The following is a 16,509-nucleotide window of genomic DNA, read 5'->3' as shown; positions in this document are numbered from 1 at the left end:
GTTAGTAGCAGTCCCTTTGCTCTCTGGGCACAAATGACATGTATTTGTATCTTAGTTTCACAGATTAGGTGCCTCAAGTAACAGAAACTGATTGCCTCCCTGTTCTGCAGGCTAGCAGCCTAAATCAGGGTGTTAGTAGGGGAGGTTCCTTTCAAGGGCTATGGGAGAGAATCTGCCCCCATCCTCTCTCCTGACCTCTGGTGGTTTGCCAGTGACTTGCTTCACCCCAATCTCAGCCTCTGTATGAACATGCTGTTCTCCCTGTGTTGATGTGTCCACATTTTCCTTTTCAGAAGGACATCAGTCATATGGGATCAGAAGTCCATCCTACTCCAGAAGGACCTTGTCTTAAATAATTACACCCCATTTTCAAATAAGGTTACATTCTGAGGTACCAGATTTGGTGGGGGACACAAATTAACCCATAACAGAACTGTTTTGGTAATAACCATACCTATGGTGATGGCTTTACCCTGATTTAGTCCTCACTTTCCCCTAGTATCTATATAAACAGGGTACTAAAAACTTGAAGAAATCAGAAAGGTTATACAAACTTGTGGATAAAATGAGCCATGTCGGACAGTATAACAGTGCTTCTGGATTCTGATTCTCAACTATAGGGCTCTTGATCTCTGCACACAGTAGCCTCTGGGCCTGGCCTTTCTCCTGATAGTACTCTCCCTCTATTCAGCCCATGCATAGATGAAAGTTCCCTTTCTTTTCTCCTGTCCTTTTCCCTGAGACCAGCCAGAATTTCCAAAGGAAGTTTGACTAAAATCTAAGAAAAGAACAGAAAAGAGAAAAAACAAAACACCCAGTGAATGGAAAATATAGATTTCTGATCTGAAGAAAAATAAATACTAGCCCCATTTAGGGCTAATCTAGTCCCTCTACAAAGTTGTGGTCCTCTGTGGTCTCTATGAATGTGTTGTGTATTCAGTGAGGTCTGGCTGGAGGGAACACCAGATTCCCAGGCTGTGAACTCTTGGAATTTTTACAAGAGCTCAATTTACAATCGTTTCTCAGAAACTGTTCTTTTCTTTGTGAAATTTCACCCTACACAGGCTCAGACTGGTATCAACCCAAACACTCAACAAGGACAATATGCACATACCTGGGATTCTTCCCTTTTGTAGCTCCTTCCTTTCTGGGACAGTCTCAGCTGCCATGATCTTGATTTCTGGGTCCTCATTTCAGTGTTTCCCATTTCCCCTCCTTGGTCATCGTCTGGGAACTGCCTGCAGAATGAGAGCCCAGCAAGTGCTCCCCTCATTTATCCTCCCTTTCCGTGGAGATCCAGCTCTGCATTGCCTGCTGTCCTAGGTGTGAAAACAATTGCTTCCTATACTTGGTCCGATTTTCCAGTTGTTTTCACGACATAGTTCCAAACTGACCTACTGTGTCATGACAAAAAGTGAAATTCTCCTGGCATATGTTTTTGAGACATTTGGTCATTAACTATTCTAATAGAAGACAAGGTTCAGATCTTGCTTTAACTCTCCAAAACTGTTGCTTTGTTTTTACTGTTAGTTGTCTATTTTTCATTTGCCTATTTCTCTGAAAGTAGAAAGTTATGTGGGTGAGAGTTGTTGGGAATTAGAATGGATGGTTTAAATCTGGTTGATCGCCATCTAGTTAACTTACATTTACCATGCAAATACTAACTTGGTTTCGTAAGTTAAGTGACTCACTGACTGATGTTTATTTCTGTGCATGATGTACTTGGTGAAGATGAAGAAATAGATACTATCATTGATAGCACAGTGCTGAACTAAGATGGGCGAGGTTGACCACTGTTTCAAGAAGATAGTATTATTTCTCTGGGCTGTGTTCCCAAGTTTACCTATACTTCTGCAGAGTGTGATCATGATAAGGACCTAAGCTTCAGAGTTCTTCATATGGGAAATCCAGTCCACTGTGTTATCACCATAGAGTGTCTTAGCCAATTCTTGCTAATCCTGAAAAAGAAAACTCCTGAAAGAGGAAACAAAGCTGCAAATAACATGACTATAAATAACATTCTATCCATGTCAACTTGGTTATAAAACTGAGACTGAAGATTAAAAATAGTTATGGTACACCTCTCTGAGGGGCTATACGGCATTTGTTAACATCTTATTTTCAAAAGCACATTTAGTAATAATAGGATTTGAAAATGTTTAATAAATACCCCAAAGTTGTAAGATATAAAACTGTAGTCTTTTGTGTGTGTGTATACAGATACATATACATACAGATCTATATACATAGAGACACAGTTCATATATATGTATAACACCGGGAGAAAATTTATATAAAGGTTAGTAATTATTAATTTGGGTGACAGGATTAGTGATAATATTTACTCTTGATAGTCAGATTCCATTTTTATCATTTATTTTTACACTTAACAAAATTTTCCATGGTAAATATACTATTTTCTATAATCAGAGAAGATATCTTTTTCAGTTTAATAGAAAATCATGGAGAGGACAATACTGACTAAAAGTAAATTAAAATACTGGTTTTTTTCAAAAAAACAAAACAATGGTGAAGCGCATAAATGAATGTTCAATGCCGCAGTGTCATCTGTTGTCTGGATGACTGAAAATGTTTTATTTTTCTTTCCACTGCAGATCAGCATCAAGGTTACAGTAGAGGACATGCTCACTGGCACTGAGAAACTTGTTAGTGTGGCTTTCTCTACCTTTGTAGCCAAACCAGTTGGAAAAGAAAAGGTAAATTTCTGTCTGAAAAGTATCTAGCATATGATTCAGGGACTCATTAACAGAATTACCAGCATCAGAATTGTTACAGGTAAGGGACATTTCTCTCTTACCAGGAATACACTTTCCCAAGACTTGCTATTCACCAATACTTACTGTAACTGTCACCAATACCACAGTATTAACTACCTTAGAAAAAATGAGAGATGTAGCCAGTTTGTGAAAGAGGGAAAAAACATTGTGTTTTAAGTGGTCTGAAGGTCATATCAGTTTCCCAAAAATATTGCTTACTGGTTTGATTCTTTTGTGGTTATATAACTCAAAATTGAGTTAAAATATTTTTTAAAGCAAGAGCATTTTAGCTACCAATTGTGCATTATGGTCCAATCACTTTTTCAAACCTAAAGGAATAATGTCAAAGTTGCTGAGTTACTGAAGTTTGAAAACAAGCTGCAGGCCATATGGTGTACAAACACCCTTAATAGAGATATGTTGGCCTGATGTGGGGATTCCAGTGGGCTTGCCTGGCGCTGGCCCAGAGCAGCTTGTCCTTTGTCTACTGCAGACTTACTATAATTTCTTGGATTTTCTTTTTAGAGCCAGGATACCTACGGGAGGACCCACACTTAGTATAAGCATTTTAAAATGTAATAATTCAATTTAGAACTCAAATCTTTCACTTGAAGGATCGCTTTAGAAGTGGGCACAGTGGCTTCTCCTAGCTCCACAAGTACTATTCACTCTGCAAAAGTCTTCCTCCCATGGAAGAACCAGCTGGGACAAAGCAAAGCTCTCCCTGTACCCAAAAGAAGCAGTCACCAGCAACTCCTCACTTGGACCAGGAGGCACACAGATGGGCCAGGGCCTAGTTAGGCCATGGTGGTGCCTGGGTGGCAGGTGTCTCTGCAGTTTTGTATACTGGGACACTTCTTCCACTCTCTGTCTGATATAAAATAGACCACAAAGCAAATCCCCATTGTCCGGGGGCGTTGTTTTTTCAAACTGAAGTTCATAACACTTATTGTATTATAAAAATGCAGCTTTCTGGGCTGTATCTCAGACCTATTGAATTAGAATCACTAGTATAGGAGTTTGGAATCTGTACTTTGACAAAGCATCCTAGGGATCCTATGTTCACTAAAATCATTGAGACACTGAGACAGGTCTTGTCAAACATTCTGTTTTTCCTGGAATCCCCTCTGAATCTCCAAACTTTTGTGAATGAGAGAATACAGGGGTGGTTGCAGAGTTCTCATATCTGAGAGGAAGTGACAGAAAGGAATCCACCTCCCCAAATCATTCCTTCACATGGAGGAGAAAACGAAGCCCATCATTTTCCCCCTCCAGCTTCAGGGACTCATGGAATAAGAATAGAATAGCCACACTTCCGTCCAGTCTCTGCTGAGCCTAAAGATCTGTTTTCCAACAGTGCTTCTGAGAAAGCAAGTGCCCTGAGTGCTGCCATAATTGGTTAGCTCAGATAACCTTTATTGTAAAGCACCTCATTTTCTAGTTGGTAACATTCTTACTCAGTAGCACACCATTAAGAGAGCCATGAAAAATCAGTGGTTTGAACCGACAGGGCTACCTGGGTCTCTGTCCATAGTGAGTTCATTCCAGGATGAGATGGGCAATGATTAACTCAATCTAGTCCAACAATGACACGGGCCAGATCATAGAACGCTTCCCAAGACTCCACAGGGTATGCTCGTGCTAGGCCTTACTGAAGCTAAAGGAAAGGACACAGCAGGAGAAAGAAAGCACAGCAAATACCCGAGAGGTTCAAGACGTCCAGCCACAGCTCTTAGGGATCTCTTCAGCACACAAAATGTACTTCATCTACAGATTGGAAAGCCGAAACATTAGTTTACCAGGTGGTCTTCTGCACCCCATGGGCCACACAACTAAAATAAAGCTATGTAATTAGTTAAACCAGTATAAGCTATTAGTCATTACATTCCTAAACAAGTTGGATGAAGTCATCCAGGGGAGTTTGACTTTAACCATGTATTCGAAATCGCTACCCATTTCATCGTTATCTTGGTCAAGGGTCAGCCTTCACGTGGCCTGTAAATAAGCATGGAGCTCTCCCAGTCCAGCTGCAAGGTGACTCACACACAGGACAGCACTCAGGCATTTCTGGAAGAACTTGAGCCCTTGCTCTGTTGCATCACATTTCAAGGTTTCTGGAGGTCAGCTGGAGCTTTAGTCTGATATACTGATTCTTTCAGTTTGCTTATTAGATAATGTTCCCATAATGTGATGAAATTTCCAAACAGGGAACATCATGATAGCTTTCTCTAGAATATCTTTCTTCTCTCCCTCTGATATCTTAATTTTTCAAAAGGTAGAAAACATTTCTTGATAAGAATTTAGTGGAGTCAAAGTCCCTCTCCTCATTCATTAATTTGAAGAATAGTTTATTTTGTAATTCTGTTGAAAATTTTTTAAATCAGGGAAAATTAATATTTGGAAAACTTTTTAAAGGCACATATTATATGAACAAATTATGAAGCCTACATTGATTTTTTTAGTTTAAAAATATTTTAAGAAAAAAATCAAGACAAAATAAAATGTACACATCCATTATATGTACATTAAATATACATATCCATAAATGCTCTATTTACTTTGAGTTAGAAAATAATGTGGCATATTATTTGCTTTTGCAAAGTTCATGTTGTGCTTTTATAATTAAACAAGGCAATGAAAGATAAATGTTTTTCTTTTTCTAGATTCAATTAAAACCAGTCACACTTCTAACTGAACAAGATCATGTGGAACACAATCTGGCTTCTGAGAGAAGGAAAGTTCGATTACAACATGAAGATACCTTTAAAAACTTGATGAAGGAAAGTGGCAAGTTTGATGGTTAGTAAATCTATTTACAGGAACTTTAATTATATGATTGTGATCATATTCTGGAGGAGGTTCCATGTGCACTTGAAAAGAATGTGCATTCTGCTGCTGTCCTGATCCTTTGTGGTAGTGAGACAGAAAATCAAAGACAGAATAACCTCAATTTAGGTCAAAGTTCCTGACCGAAGAAATGTGGGATAAATGTAACATTGTCCAAGAGGAATGACAAAATACTTAAATACATCCAAAGTACAAGAACTGAAATTGACCTCCAGATGAGTATGTCCCAGCTGGAAACCTGTAGAAAGGATGAGGTTTGTTACTGTCCTTAACATGGGTGCACAGCCAAAGCTCTGAGCCCAGACTGGTCTCTAGTCTAAACCTGGGAGTGCCCCATTTCCCCAACGATTGGCAATTACCTCCAAATAGGCATACTTCTGCACCAAGGTCCCCTATACTCAATACCTTCCTGCATACATTTCCTAGATGATCCTTACCCACTTGCGACCTGCCCTAGTACACAGCTCTATGTACCCCAGTGTATGCCATGTATGTCTTCATAGGAATCAAGTAAATTTTTCTTTAGTTATCCATCAGAAAAGGAGTTGCCTCATATCTGAGTCTTTACAATGTCTCTCACAGTATAAGGTCTTTTCTTATTTTTTTAATTTTATCCTGGGAACACAATATTCAATTACACACCTTTCTTTTTTTTTTTAATTTAGCTATATATTGTAGATAATTTATATTAATTTATTTTGAACCAAAAAAAGTGCCATTTGAGTAAGAGAAATTAACCTTAAAAATATCTCAATCAGTACTAGTTTGGGATGTTTATAAAAAATTATCTAGCAAAATCAGTACTTAAAAAAGACAGAAGTTGGAAAGATTTAAGAATTTAAGATTTCATATGCTTTTTAAGGATTACTTTAGGAAGCAATCCAATTCTGATTACAGCAATATGGTGGACTCGCAGTCTGAAAAAAATCTAAAATTTCTGGATAAAATATTTACAAACACATCTCAGCAGGCAGAAAACTAAGAAAGAGGCTTCAAGTCCACAAATGATCAGAAACACAAATGCAGCAGTGTAAGGAGACACAGGAGCTGGCATTTGCTAAGGAGGACCCTGTAGGTGGTAGACCCTGAGCTGTGTTTTAAGGGCCCTGCCTGAGCTCAGGAGGCACAGTCAAGTGGGAAGGTGGATCAGGGAACCAGACCTGGAGCTGAAACACCTCCAAAATGATACCCTCAGTGGGTCAACTGGAAAAACCATGCCTCTGAGAGCTCTGGTTGGCATGCTTTCCACTTAGCCCTATGTGGAATGGAAAAACACTTGTTTCTGTTTGAGGATTCAATCACAACTGCATTCTCAAGCATATTTGGTGTCAGAATTCACATAATTCGTTTGGCTTAAAACAGACCAAGTAAAACCTAGTGTGAATTCATACTGTGTTAAGTACCCACGGGTGATCTGCAGCCACAAATGCAAATCCTCTGTGCATTTAAATCCTTAAATCCACAACTTTAAGCCCAGTCCTCAAGAACTCCCACACATAGAGATCCAAGGAATGTGAGCTCTTAGACAAGAATCATAAGACAAAAGTAAGTGACCTGAATTCAGAAAAGGACCAGACAACAGAATGAAGCCTGCAATGAAAACTAAAGAAATAGAATTTACCACATAAAGAATCTGAAGTAAAAGGTTAATATATTTTAAGAAATAAAAGTATCAAAAGTATTATGTAGGAACAAGAAAATGACCTAGAACATTAGATGAAGAAGCAAAAAGAATTTCTATACAAAAAGAATATAAAATAACAAAAATTTAAAACTAAATAATGAAACAGCATCTAAGACAGTAAACTGGAAAGTAAATCTGAAGGAGTTACCTAGAATGGAGATGGATAAACAAGGAAATGGAAACTATACAAGAGATTAGAAGACAGAGAGAATGGAGTAAGAAGTCTAACAAGCATCTAATCAAAGTTCCAAGAAGAGAGGAGAGAAAGAATAGGAGAGAAGTAACATTTGAAGCAAACAATATAGATATTTTATTAAGAGGTAACATGAAAGTTTAATATGCATTTGAAAAGATTTTGGACCTCATTATTAATCAGGGAAATTCAAACTATAACCACCATGAGACCCTATATCACACCCACACACACAACTGGAAAAACTGAATACTATACTAATACTATAGTATTTAGTATAGAATACTAATTTCAGTTAATTATTATCCACAATACTAATTAAGTGAAAATGAAGAGCTGGGGAAACTACTGTAAAAAATAGAAGTATGAATCAGTACAATCATTTTGTTACCTAAAAATATCCTGTTGATAGTAAGGACTGTGAATGTGGAATAAATCAGCAAAGTTAAGTTTATTCATACATCCATCCATTAATTCATTCAATAAATACTGACTGAGCACCTACATTCTGGAATTCTATTAGGATTTTAAAAAATCAGTCCTTACCCAAAGGAGCTCAGGATCTAGGAGGTCAGATAATGAAAGATCACACAAATAAACATAAAATTGTGACTGTGAAAGAAAGGTACAAGCAGGAGCTCATAACAGTGGTGTCAGCTGTGGAGGTCAAAAGAAAGCTTTCCCGAGGAAGTGGTAATGGAGATGGGCTTTTTGCTTCTTCAGTAAATGGAAGAAGGTGGTGGTGGCCAGCGAGACTGCTACTTACAGAGAGAGACCATGTACAAATGCCCTGATGCTGAAGATGGCATTTTAGTTATAGGAGCTGAAAAATGCTGGAGTGGCTGGAAGGGAGGGAGAGAGAGATCATGAAAAGATGTGATGGGGGAAGAAGGGTTGCTACTGGCATTCAGACTAGCTGGGGCTGGAGAGGTAGGCATAGGCCAGATAAGAAAGGAAGGGCTTGGGGGTCATAAGAATGATTCAGGCTTTTCCAATAGGCCAAGGGGAAGTCACTGTATGTTTTTAAGGAGGGGACTGAAATGATCAGTGAAATGCAGGGGGGAAAAAGTAAAAGAAAAAGACAGTTAATTAAAAATATAAAATTTACATTAGGAAATGGAACTAAAATCTCTGTAACCACACTTCTCTGCTGATTTACATATAAATGTGCCAAGAAGGGCTCCATTCCCAGTTACCAGCAACAGCTGGGCATATCTGTGTTCTCACACTGCCAGCTCAGCTCTGCCTCCAAGAGTACAACCAGCATGGCACCCCTGATCTGTGATTCCTCCCCCATCTCCTCAACAACAGCACGTGAGATTTAAGTCTAGCTGGTGATTCACTTGATGATGCAGGAAGTATAACTGAATACATTTTACTGCTTTGCAGCCAAAGTAAATGATTTTTCCATTGTTGAGAGGAAAAACCAATTTGTCAGTAAATGAAGCAGATATGATTCAAAAGAGGCAGAAAGACACTAAGAAGAACAATGTATTGTGTCTTTTCTGTTTGTGACTGCTTTCATTACAAAGCAGTCACCAGGGGAGGCCACATTCCCATTCTGAAGTTTACAGCAAACTGTTCCAGATTCTCAGTGTCCATGGCCCCTAAAGCTCAAATCCCTTTCTTTTCATTAACTTCATTAACATACCATAAATGGCCCATATTTAAAGTTATACTTGATAGGTGCTGAGACATGCATACTCCCACGAAACCATCACCACAATCAAGACAATAACATATCTGTCAATCCCAATTTCTTTCTGCCCTAACCTGCTGTAATCTGCCCCTTCTCCACCTGAAGCAACTCAAATTTAAACTTACTTGTTCTTTTGATCAAAATTCTAGTTGACTTATAAAATAGGTTGGAATACAGTCTCTAAAACACCCTTTCTGATTTCTTATCTTACCCAATTCACTGTTAAATAAAACCTATTCATTTCCTTGGGAGTTTTAAGTCTTGGGTAATAATATTTAATTTTTAACTAAGTATTATTATTTAATTAATAATATTTAATTTTTAGAAAAATTAAAAATAATTTTTCTAAAAATCTCATGAGTTGAAGGAAAGGTTATAGCCTCAGGTTCTACATTTAACTCTACCATTTTTGTTTATGTCTGCCTTTCAGATCCCATTTGTGATGAAGAGGAAGGAACAGTTTCCACAAAGGGCACCTCTGTTCAGAGCATTGAACTTGTCCTCCCACCCCACGCAAACCATCATGGAAATACATTTGGTGGCCAGATCATGGCTTGGATGGAGGCGGTGGCTACTATTTCTGCAAGGTTCTTGGTTTTAACCTTTGGTTTGTGATCTTGAGACTAGTCGGGAGAAGGCAGAAGGGTCTAAGACTGGCTACTGGGTGAGTCAAGGGAACAAGCAGAGAACAATGTTGCCTTTTATCAAACTGAGACAATGATCAGTCATTTTCCTGTTTACCTGAGAATTATTCTGTCCTTTCCTGAGTGTTAACGTTTAAATTCTTGGTTCAGAAATAAAAGGAAATGACAGTTCTTACAGTTATTCTGAATTATGACTGCTGACCTTGCAACTCTTGTAAAGATAGTTATGACAGAGTAGATGGAAAACAGATATAGAAGACAGCCATTACACTTAAAAACAGTCAAGATACAAACTTTTTAAAAGGTGGTTCACAATTAGGTCTGACCTCTGAAGGTGCTGGTTAGAATCATTATGGCCAAAGGATTAATTGAAAAGTATGATGAGAAAGAGGGAAGAACTTGGAAAAGTACTTTTAAATGTTGCTAAGTTTCAAAAAGGATAATTTCATTCTTAATGGAGCCATGTAGGTAACTGGGCAGCTTTAAAGAACACTGTAGTCTCTGAAAATGCATTTGAACAGGATCTGCCCTTCTGACAATTTTTGTAACCACTGAAAATTGTTAAGGTCTTATTTTCCCAAAATTAAAAGAATTTTATTTATTAATATGTCTATAGTTATGACTATAATTAGAAACCTGTGGTTATCCTAAAATTGTGCATAAATATAAGAGCTTGTTTTTAAAACGACATTGTCATTCTTAATGACAATAAAACATTTAAGCCTGTTCTACTATAAAGGCTTACGATGTAATTAACTATGGCAGAATCTGTTCACTTATGGTTAGCAGAATTCTGTACAGTAACCGAATGACTACAGTAGGAATCTAAAATGTAGACAATTATAGTAACTTTCTGAGATCAAATTTTCGTTATAGATTTTCAAAACTTCGCACACCAAAAAACTATAAAATGTGTACCTTGCAGCCTTTCAGGCTTTGTGCAGCAATGCAGGTAACTTTTTTTGTGGGGAAGAAAAATTGGTCTTGGACATGTGGGTGAATTTACGTAACAGTGAAGCCAAGGAACTCATGTGAATGTCATCAGCTGAAAGTTCTCTTCACTGTTTCCCATGCCAACCTGGGAGTCACAGCTTCCTGTGACTGTAGTCCTGAGCTGTCCGGAGGAATGAAACTCTGAAATCAGAACCAAAGACAGGTGTCTGGTTTTTGGAGATACTTCCATAGGGCACAAAACAAGAACAGGACTGTCGCCACAAGAGCAGAAGCACCAGCATCTTGGGAAAGCCACCCACAGACTGGGACACTGTATTTCCTAAAATATTTGCAGATAATGTCACAGGACCACTCTCGACACACACAATCTAGTTATTTATTACCCTCTTAGGCTAAAAGAGATGTTCATTAGAAAGCACCCCAAACACAGGTCTATTGCATCCATTAAGCAAAGCAGTAGCTCCTGAAAACATTTTGGAGAATGATGACTTTCTTCTCTCTCTCTCTCCTTCCCTTTGTTTCACCAGCCGCCTGTGTCGAGCCCATCCTGTTCTGAAGTCTGTGGACATGTTTAAGTTCAGGGGACCATCTACAGTTGGAGACCGTCTTGTCTTCAACGCCATTGTCAACAACACATTTCAGACCTGGTAAAGCATGTCTGGTGCTCTTCAGTTCAGTTCAGTCGCTCAGTTGTGTCCGACTCTCTGCGACCCCATGAATCGCAGCATGCCAGGCCTCCCTGTCCATCACCAACTCCAGGAGTTCACCCAGACTCACGTCCATTGAGTCAGTGATGCCATCCAGCCATCTCATCCTCTGTCGTCCCTTTCTCCTCCTGCCCCCAACCCCTCCCAGCATCAGGGTCTTTTCCAATGAGTCAACTCTTTGCATGAGGTAGCCAAAGTACTGGAGTTTCAGCTTTAGCATCATTCCTTCCAAAGAAATCCCAGGGCTGATCTCCTTCAGAATGGACTGGTTGGATCTCCTTGCAGTCCAAGGGACTCTCAGGAGTCTTCTCCAACACCACAGTTCAAAAACATCAAGCTTCGGCGCTCAGCTTTCTTCACAGTCCAACTCTCACATCCATAAATGACCACAGGAAAAACCATAGCCTTGACTAGACAGACCTTTGTTGGCAAATGTCTCTGCTTTTGAATATGCTATCTAGGTTGGTCATAACTTTCCTTCCAAGGAGTAAGCGTCTTTTAATTTCATGGCTGCAGTCACCATCTGCAGTGATTTTGGAGCCCAAAAAAATAAAGTCTGACACCATTTCCACTGTTCCCCCATCTATTTCCCATGAAGTGGTGGGACCAGATGCCATGATCTTCGTTTTCTGAATGTTGAGTTTTAAGCCAACTTTTTCACTCTCCTCTTTCACCTTCATCAAGAGACTTTTTAGTTCCTCTTCACTTTCTGCCATAAGGGTGGTGTCATCTGCATATCTGAGGTTATTGATATTTCTCCCGGCAATCTTGATTCCAGCTTGTGCTTCTTCCAGCCCAGTGCTTCTTCCAGCCCAGTGTTTCTCATGATGTACTCTGCATACAAGTTAAATAAGCAGGGTGACAATATACAGCCTTGACGAACTCCTTTTCCTATTTGGAACCAGTCTGTTGTTCCATGTCCAGTTCTAACTGTTGCTTCCTGACCTGCATACAAATTTCTCAAGCACCTGGTGCTCTTAGATTGCTAGAAAATGAATTCAAACTTGCACATAAGCAATGTTCTTTGTTTTATCTCAACCTGGAGGTGAGTATAGGGAATACTTTAAAATAACCACATTCCTCCTAATTTTTTTTGAAATTTCATGTTCAAAATCTATTGACATACATATTAATCCTCTGTTCCACTGAGGCCTTCTTACACTGTTATGATAAGTTGGTTTTTATCTCATAATAAGGTTGACTATATTTCCCACTTGATCCAGGATGGTCTTGGTTTGTGTGTATCATAATCATTAATTCTTCCTTTCACTCTCAAAAGGATCCCATATGGTCAACAACTCATAATGGACCTGTCATTTATTACCATGAAGCCCAAAACACTTTCAGTTATTTTTATTATTCTTGACACACAAAGAAAGATTTAACTTGGTATTTTTTTCTTTTTAAATGTAAAAAAGAACATCTGTATTTCCTATCCAACTTCAGTGTTTGATGCTTTTAAATTATAGAACTATCGTTTTAGGAGAGAAAACTTGACTTTGGCATAATTTAACACCCTACCCCCCCATTACCAAAATTTATTCATGAATGTATATAAGGTTCCACTGGCCTTCTTTTACTACTTGAAAGTGGGAAAGTAAAGCAGACATGCTCCCAGGAGCCTGTACATAAGATCGATCGACTTGATGAAATGGATGTTAACTGCTGTGTAGATTAGCAGACAACAAAGAAACAACACAGGGTCCTCCTTCTCTTCCTTGCCTGGAGGAGCTGGTGGGGTGGTGGGCGGGGGAGGCCTAGCATGCTCAGGCTCTCTGCCCACTGCCCTTCTTGCCCTTCTGCAGTGTTGAAGTTGGAGTGCGCGTGGAGGCCTTTGACTGCCAGGAGTGGTCTAAGAGCCGGGGCCGTCACATCAACAGTGCTTTTCTCATTTATAATGCTGTCGATGATAAGGAAGAACTGATCACATTTCCCAAAATCAAACCCATGTCAAAGGTCAGTTATTAGCACATGCAGTTCAGTAATCAGATCACTTATTCTAGGTGAAGCTGTGGTACAGAGCTCCACCCAGAATCTTTTCCTGCATTGGCAACAACCTCGACGTCCATTCCCCTTTGCTTTTCTTTCTTTTTTGCCTCACAAAGTAAAATGATCCTTTTCCTCTTTTTCCAAATCACTCTGGTCTTTTATTTAAACAGCGAAAGCCCTGAAGACCCCACATCTATTCAGCCACATACTGCTGGTGGAAGCATATGTCTTCCATGTCTCATTTCTGACTCTCTTTTCCCGCTTTATATCCAGTTCTCTATGCTGCTCTACATTCATCAGAATTAAGTCTTGTGGAATAAGCTGCCTTACTGCCAACTCTGACCTGAAGATAGTTCACGTAGAGACTCCTTGTCCCAGTTAGCCTATTCAACTGATTTAGGAGAGACAGACTTAAGGATTGTAGCACAGAAATATTAAGAATGTATTGATTTTACTTTTTTTTAAAATTTATTTAAGGATGATTTTCGACGGTATCGTGGAGCTCTCGCACGCAAGAGAATTCGCCTAGGCAGGTAAGGGACTCAGGTATAAGATTTTATGGACTCTTATCTGACAAATTGCATAGCAAAGAGCCCTCTCTGGATCTCTATTCCCACATAATATAAAAAGAGAAGGTTTGATATTTTTTGACTGTGGATGCTACTGTGATGAAAATTGTTCTTCCTGATTGTTCCACCAGTGAAGGCAGCTTTTTGTAACTGCTGATTTCACTTCAAGAAAGTGTCACAGTTATTGCTATGTGCTAGATACAGGGAAGAAAACTATTATTTAATATTTTCATTTTTTTCCAGAAAATATGTCATTTCCCACAAAGAAGAAGTTCCACTTTGCATATACTGGGATATTGGCAACCAGGTGACAGTTTTATGATCTGAAGTTCTTCATGTAAAAATCACTTCATTACAAAAACGGGAACCCCCTCATTTAACTGACTCATGTTGTGCCTACACAGGTTAGATGTAGAGGTGAATTATAGCAAGCTGTCATCTCAGAATGAAACAAAACCAATCTATGAGTAACTAGTCATCAGCCAGCTGCTTCACTGCCTTGTTTGAATTATCTACATAGTTACTGAGTTACAGACTCTGGTTGATCTGCATCAAATGCATTCAAACAACATAGGACGTTGAGATCTAGTGTCTCATCATGGTCTGTGCTGAATGACACGCCTTCTCAACAAAAAGTATTAGTCATTTTAATGTTTTGACCATGAAATGTAAAGGGAAATCCAAATTTACTTATTATACATTGATTACTAGTCACACTGAAGGGTATTCTTGTGTTTACTTAGGATATCAATTAAAATGATACTAATTTCCTAAGCATATAGGACTCACATGACTTATCTGAATTCTGAATTAAAGAGTCTGAGACAGAAATTAGTTAGTTAGAACTATAACTTAGTTCTAACTTCAACATCATCACTTTGGCTCTAACAGTATCCATTTTCTAAGCAGAAAATATTTGATCTCATATCTGTGCACTGAACTCACAGCTTTTCAATTATTTATACTTTAGGTATCCTTGAGTAATGGCAATGTGGAGGCTCTCAAAAGCCTGGCAGCCAAAAGTGGATGGGAGGTTACCAGTGCTGTGGAAAAGGTAGGAGGCATTCAGGTATACATACAACTCACTTCCCATCATGAATGAAAGTTGTCATGGTAGAGGTTGTTCTGCTACTTCTAATGCTGCTTTCAAGAAGGTAAAAGATGGAGATCAAGATGGCAGAGTACAAGGACACCGAGTCACCCTATGAACACATCAAAAATGCATCTATATGTGGAGCAATTCACAACACTGAAAACAAACTGGAGAGTGGCAGGAAGACTCTTATACAACAACTATGGCTATAAAGAAAGATCCACACAGAGTCAGGTAGGAAGAGAAAAAACACCATCAGGTCAGGACCTGTGTCCCTAGGAGAGGACACCCCAGCCCTGAGTTCTCACCCTGAGAGAAGGAGTACCCTTAGCTGGTTTTAAAACCAGTGGGACTAACAGAAGGGCTGTATAAGAAACCTAAACTCTACTCTTAAAGGCATCAATGCTTCCTTATTCCTGGGAACAAGGCAAAGGATGCAGACTGAAACCTCCCACGGCTCTGCTCCACTGCAGTTCTCAACTAAGGCAAATAAAAATTCAGGACTGGAATAGGGAATTCTATCAAACATATAACAAAGAGGTAATACCTATCATTCTCAAAATAAATTGAAGGGAACACTCCCAAATTCATTCTATAAGGCTATTGTTACTCTGACACCAAAATCAGACCAAGACACTCAAAAAAGAGAAAATTACAGGCCAGTATTTCTGATGAATATAAATGTAAAAATCCTCAACAAAATATTAGCAAGCTGAATCCAAAAATATATAAAAAAGGGATCATACATCAGGATTAAATGGGATTTATTCTAGGGATACAAAAATGGTTTAATATTTACAAATGAGTCAATGTGATATACCACATTAACAACAGGAAAGATAAAAATAATATGATCATCTCAATAAATGGATAAAAAGCATCTGACAAAATTCAACATCCATTCATGACAATAACTCTCATCCAAATTGGTATGAAAGGAACATATTTCAATATAATACAGATCATATATGATAAAATTAAAGCTAACATCATACTCAATAATAAAAAGGTAAAAGCTTTTCCTCTAAAGTCAGGAATAAGACACCATTTATTTAACCTACTATTGGAAATTCTAGCCACAGCAACTAGACAAGAAAAAGAAATAAAAGACATTCAAATTGGAAGGGAAGAAGTAAAACTATCTCTTGTTTCAGACATGATACTACATAAAGAAAACCCTAAGGTCTCCAACAAAATAACTATTGGAACTAACAAATGAATTCAGGAAAAGTTGCAGTATACAAGACTAATATACAGATTACATTAATACAGATATAAGACTAATACTAATAATCTTTGCTGTACTCAAATAATGAACTATCAGAATGAAAAATCAAGAAAACAACCCATTAA

General features: G+C 38.5%; 1 protein-coding gene across 1 annotated transcript in view; it reads left to right on the top strand.

The window, feature by feature from the left end:
• Nucleotides 1–16,509, top strand: part of ACOT12 (acyl-CoA thioesterase 12) — a 42,003-nt gene that overhangs the window by 12,306 nt on the left and 13,188 nt on the right. The window contains exons 4-11 of the mRNA XM_010863371.1: nt 2,616–2,717; nt 5,441–5,576; nt 9,631–9,787; nt 11,326–11,445; nt 13,311–13,461; nt 13,972–14,027; nt 14,307–14,370; nt 15,034–15,117. Of these exons, the coding sequence (XP_010861673.1) occupies nt 2,616–2,717; nt 5,441–5,576; nt 9,631–9,787; nt 11,326–11,445; nt 13,311–13,461; nt 13,972–14,027; nt 14,307–14,370; nt 15,034–15,117 (870 nt within the window). The remainder of the gene's footprint in view (nt 1–2,615; nt 2,718–5,440; nt 5,577–9,630; nt 9,788–11,325; nt 11,446–13,310; nt 13,462–13,971; nt 14,028–14,306; nt 14,371–15,033; nt 15,118–16,509) is intronic.

The sequence above is a fragment of the Bison bison genome, unplaced genomic scaffold (genome assembly GCF_000754665.1).
Source record: "Bison bison bison isolate TAMUID 2011002044 unplaced genomic scaffold, Bison_UMD1.0 scf7180017864490, whole genome shotgun sequence".
Classification (NCBI taxonomy): Eukaryota; Metazoa; Chordata; class Mammalia; order Artiodactyla; family Bovidae; genus Bison; species Bison bison.
This window is presented reverse-complemented; position numbering and strand designations above follow the sequence as displayed.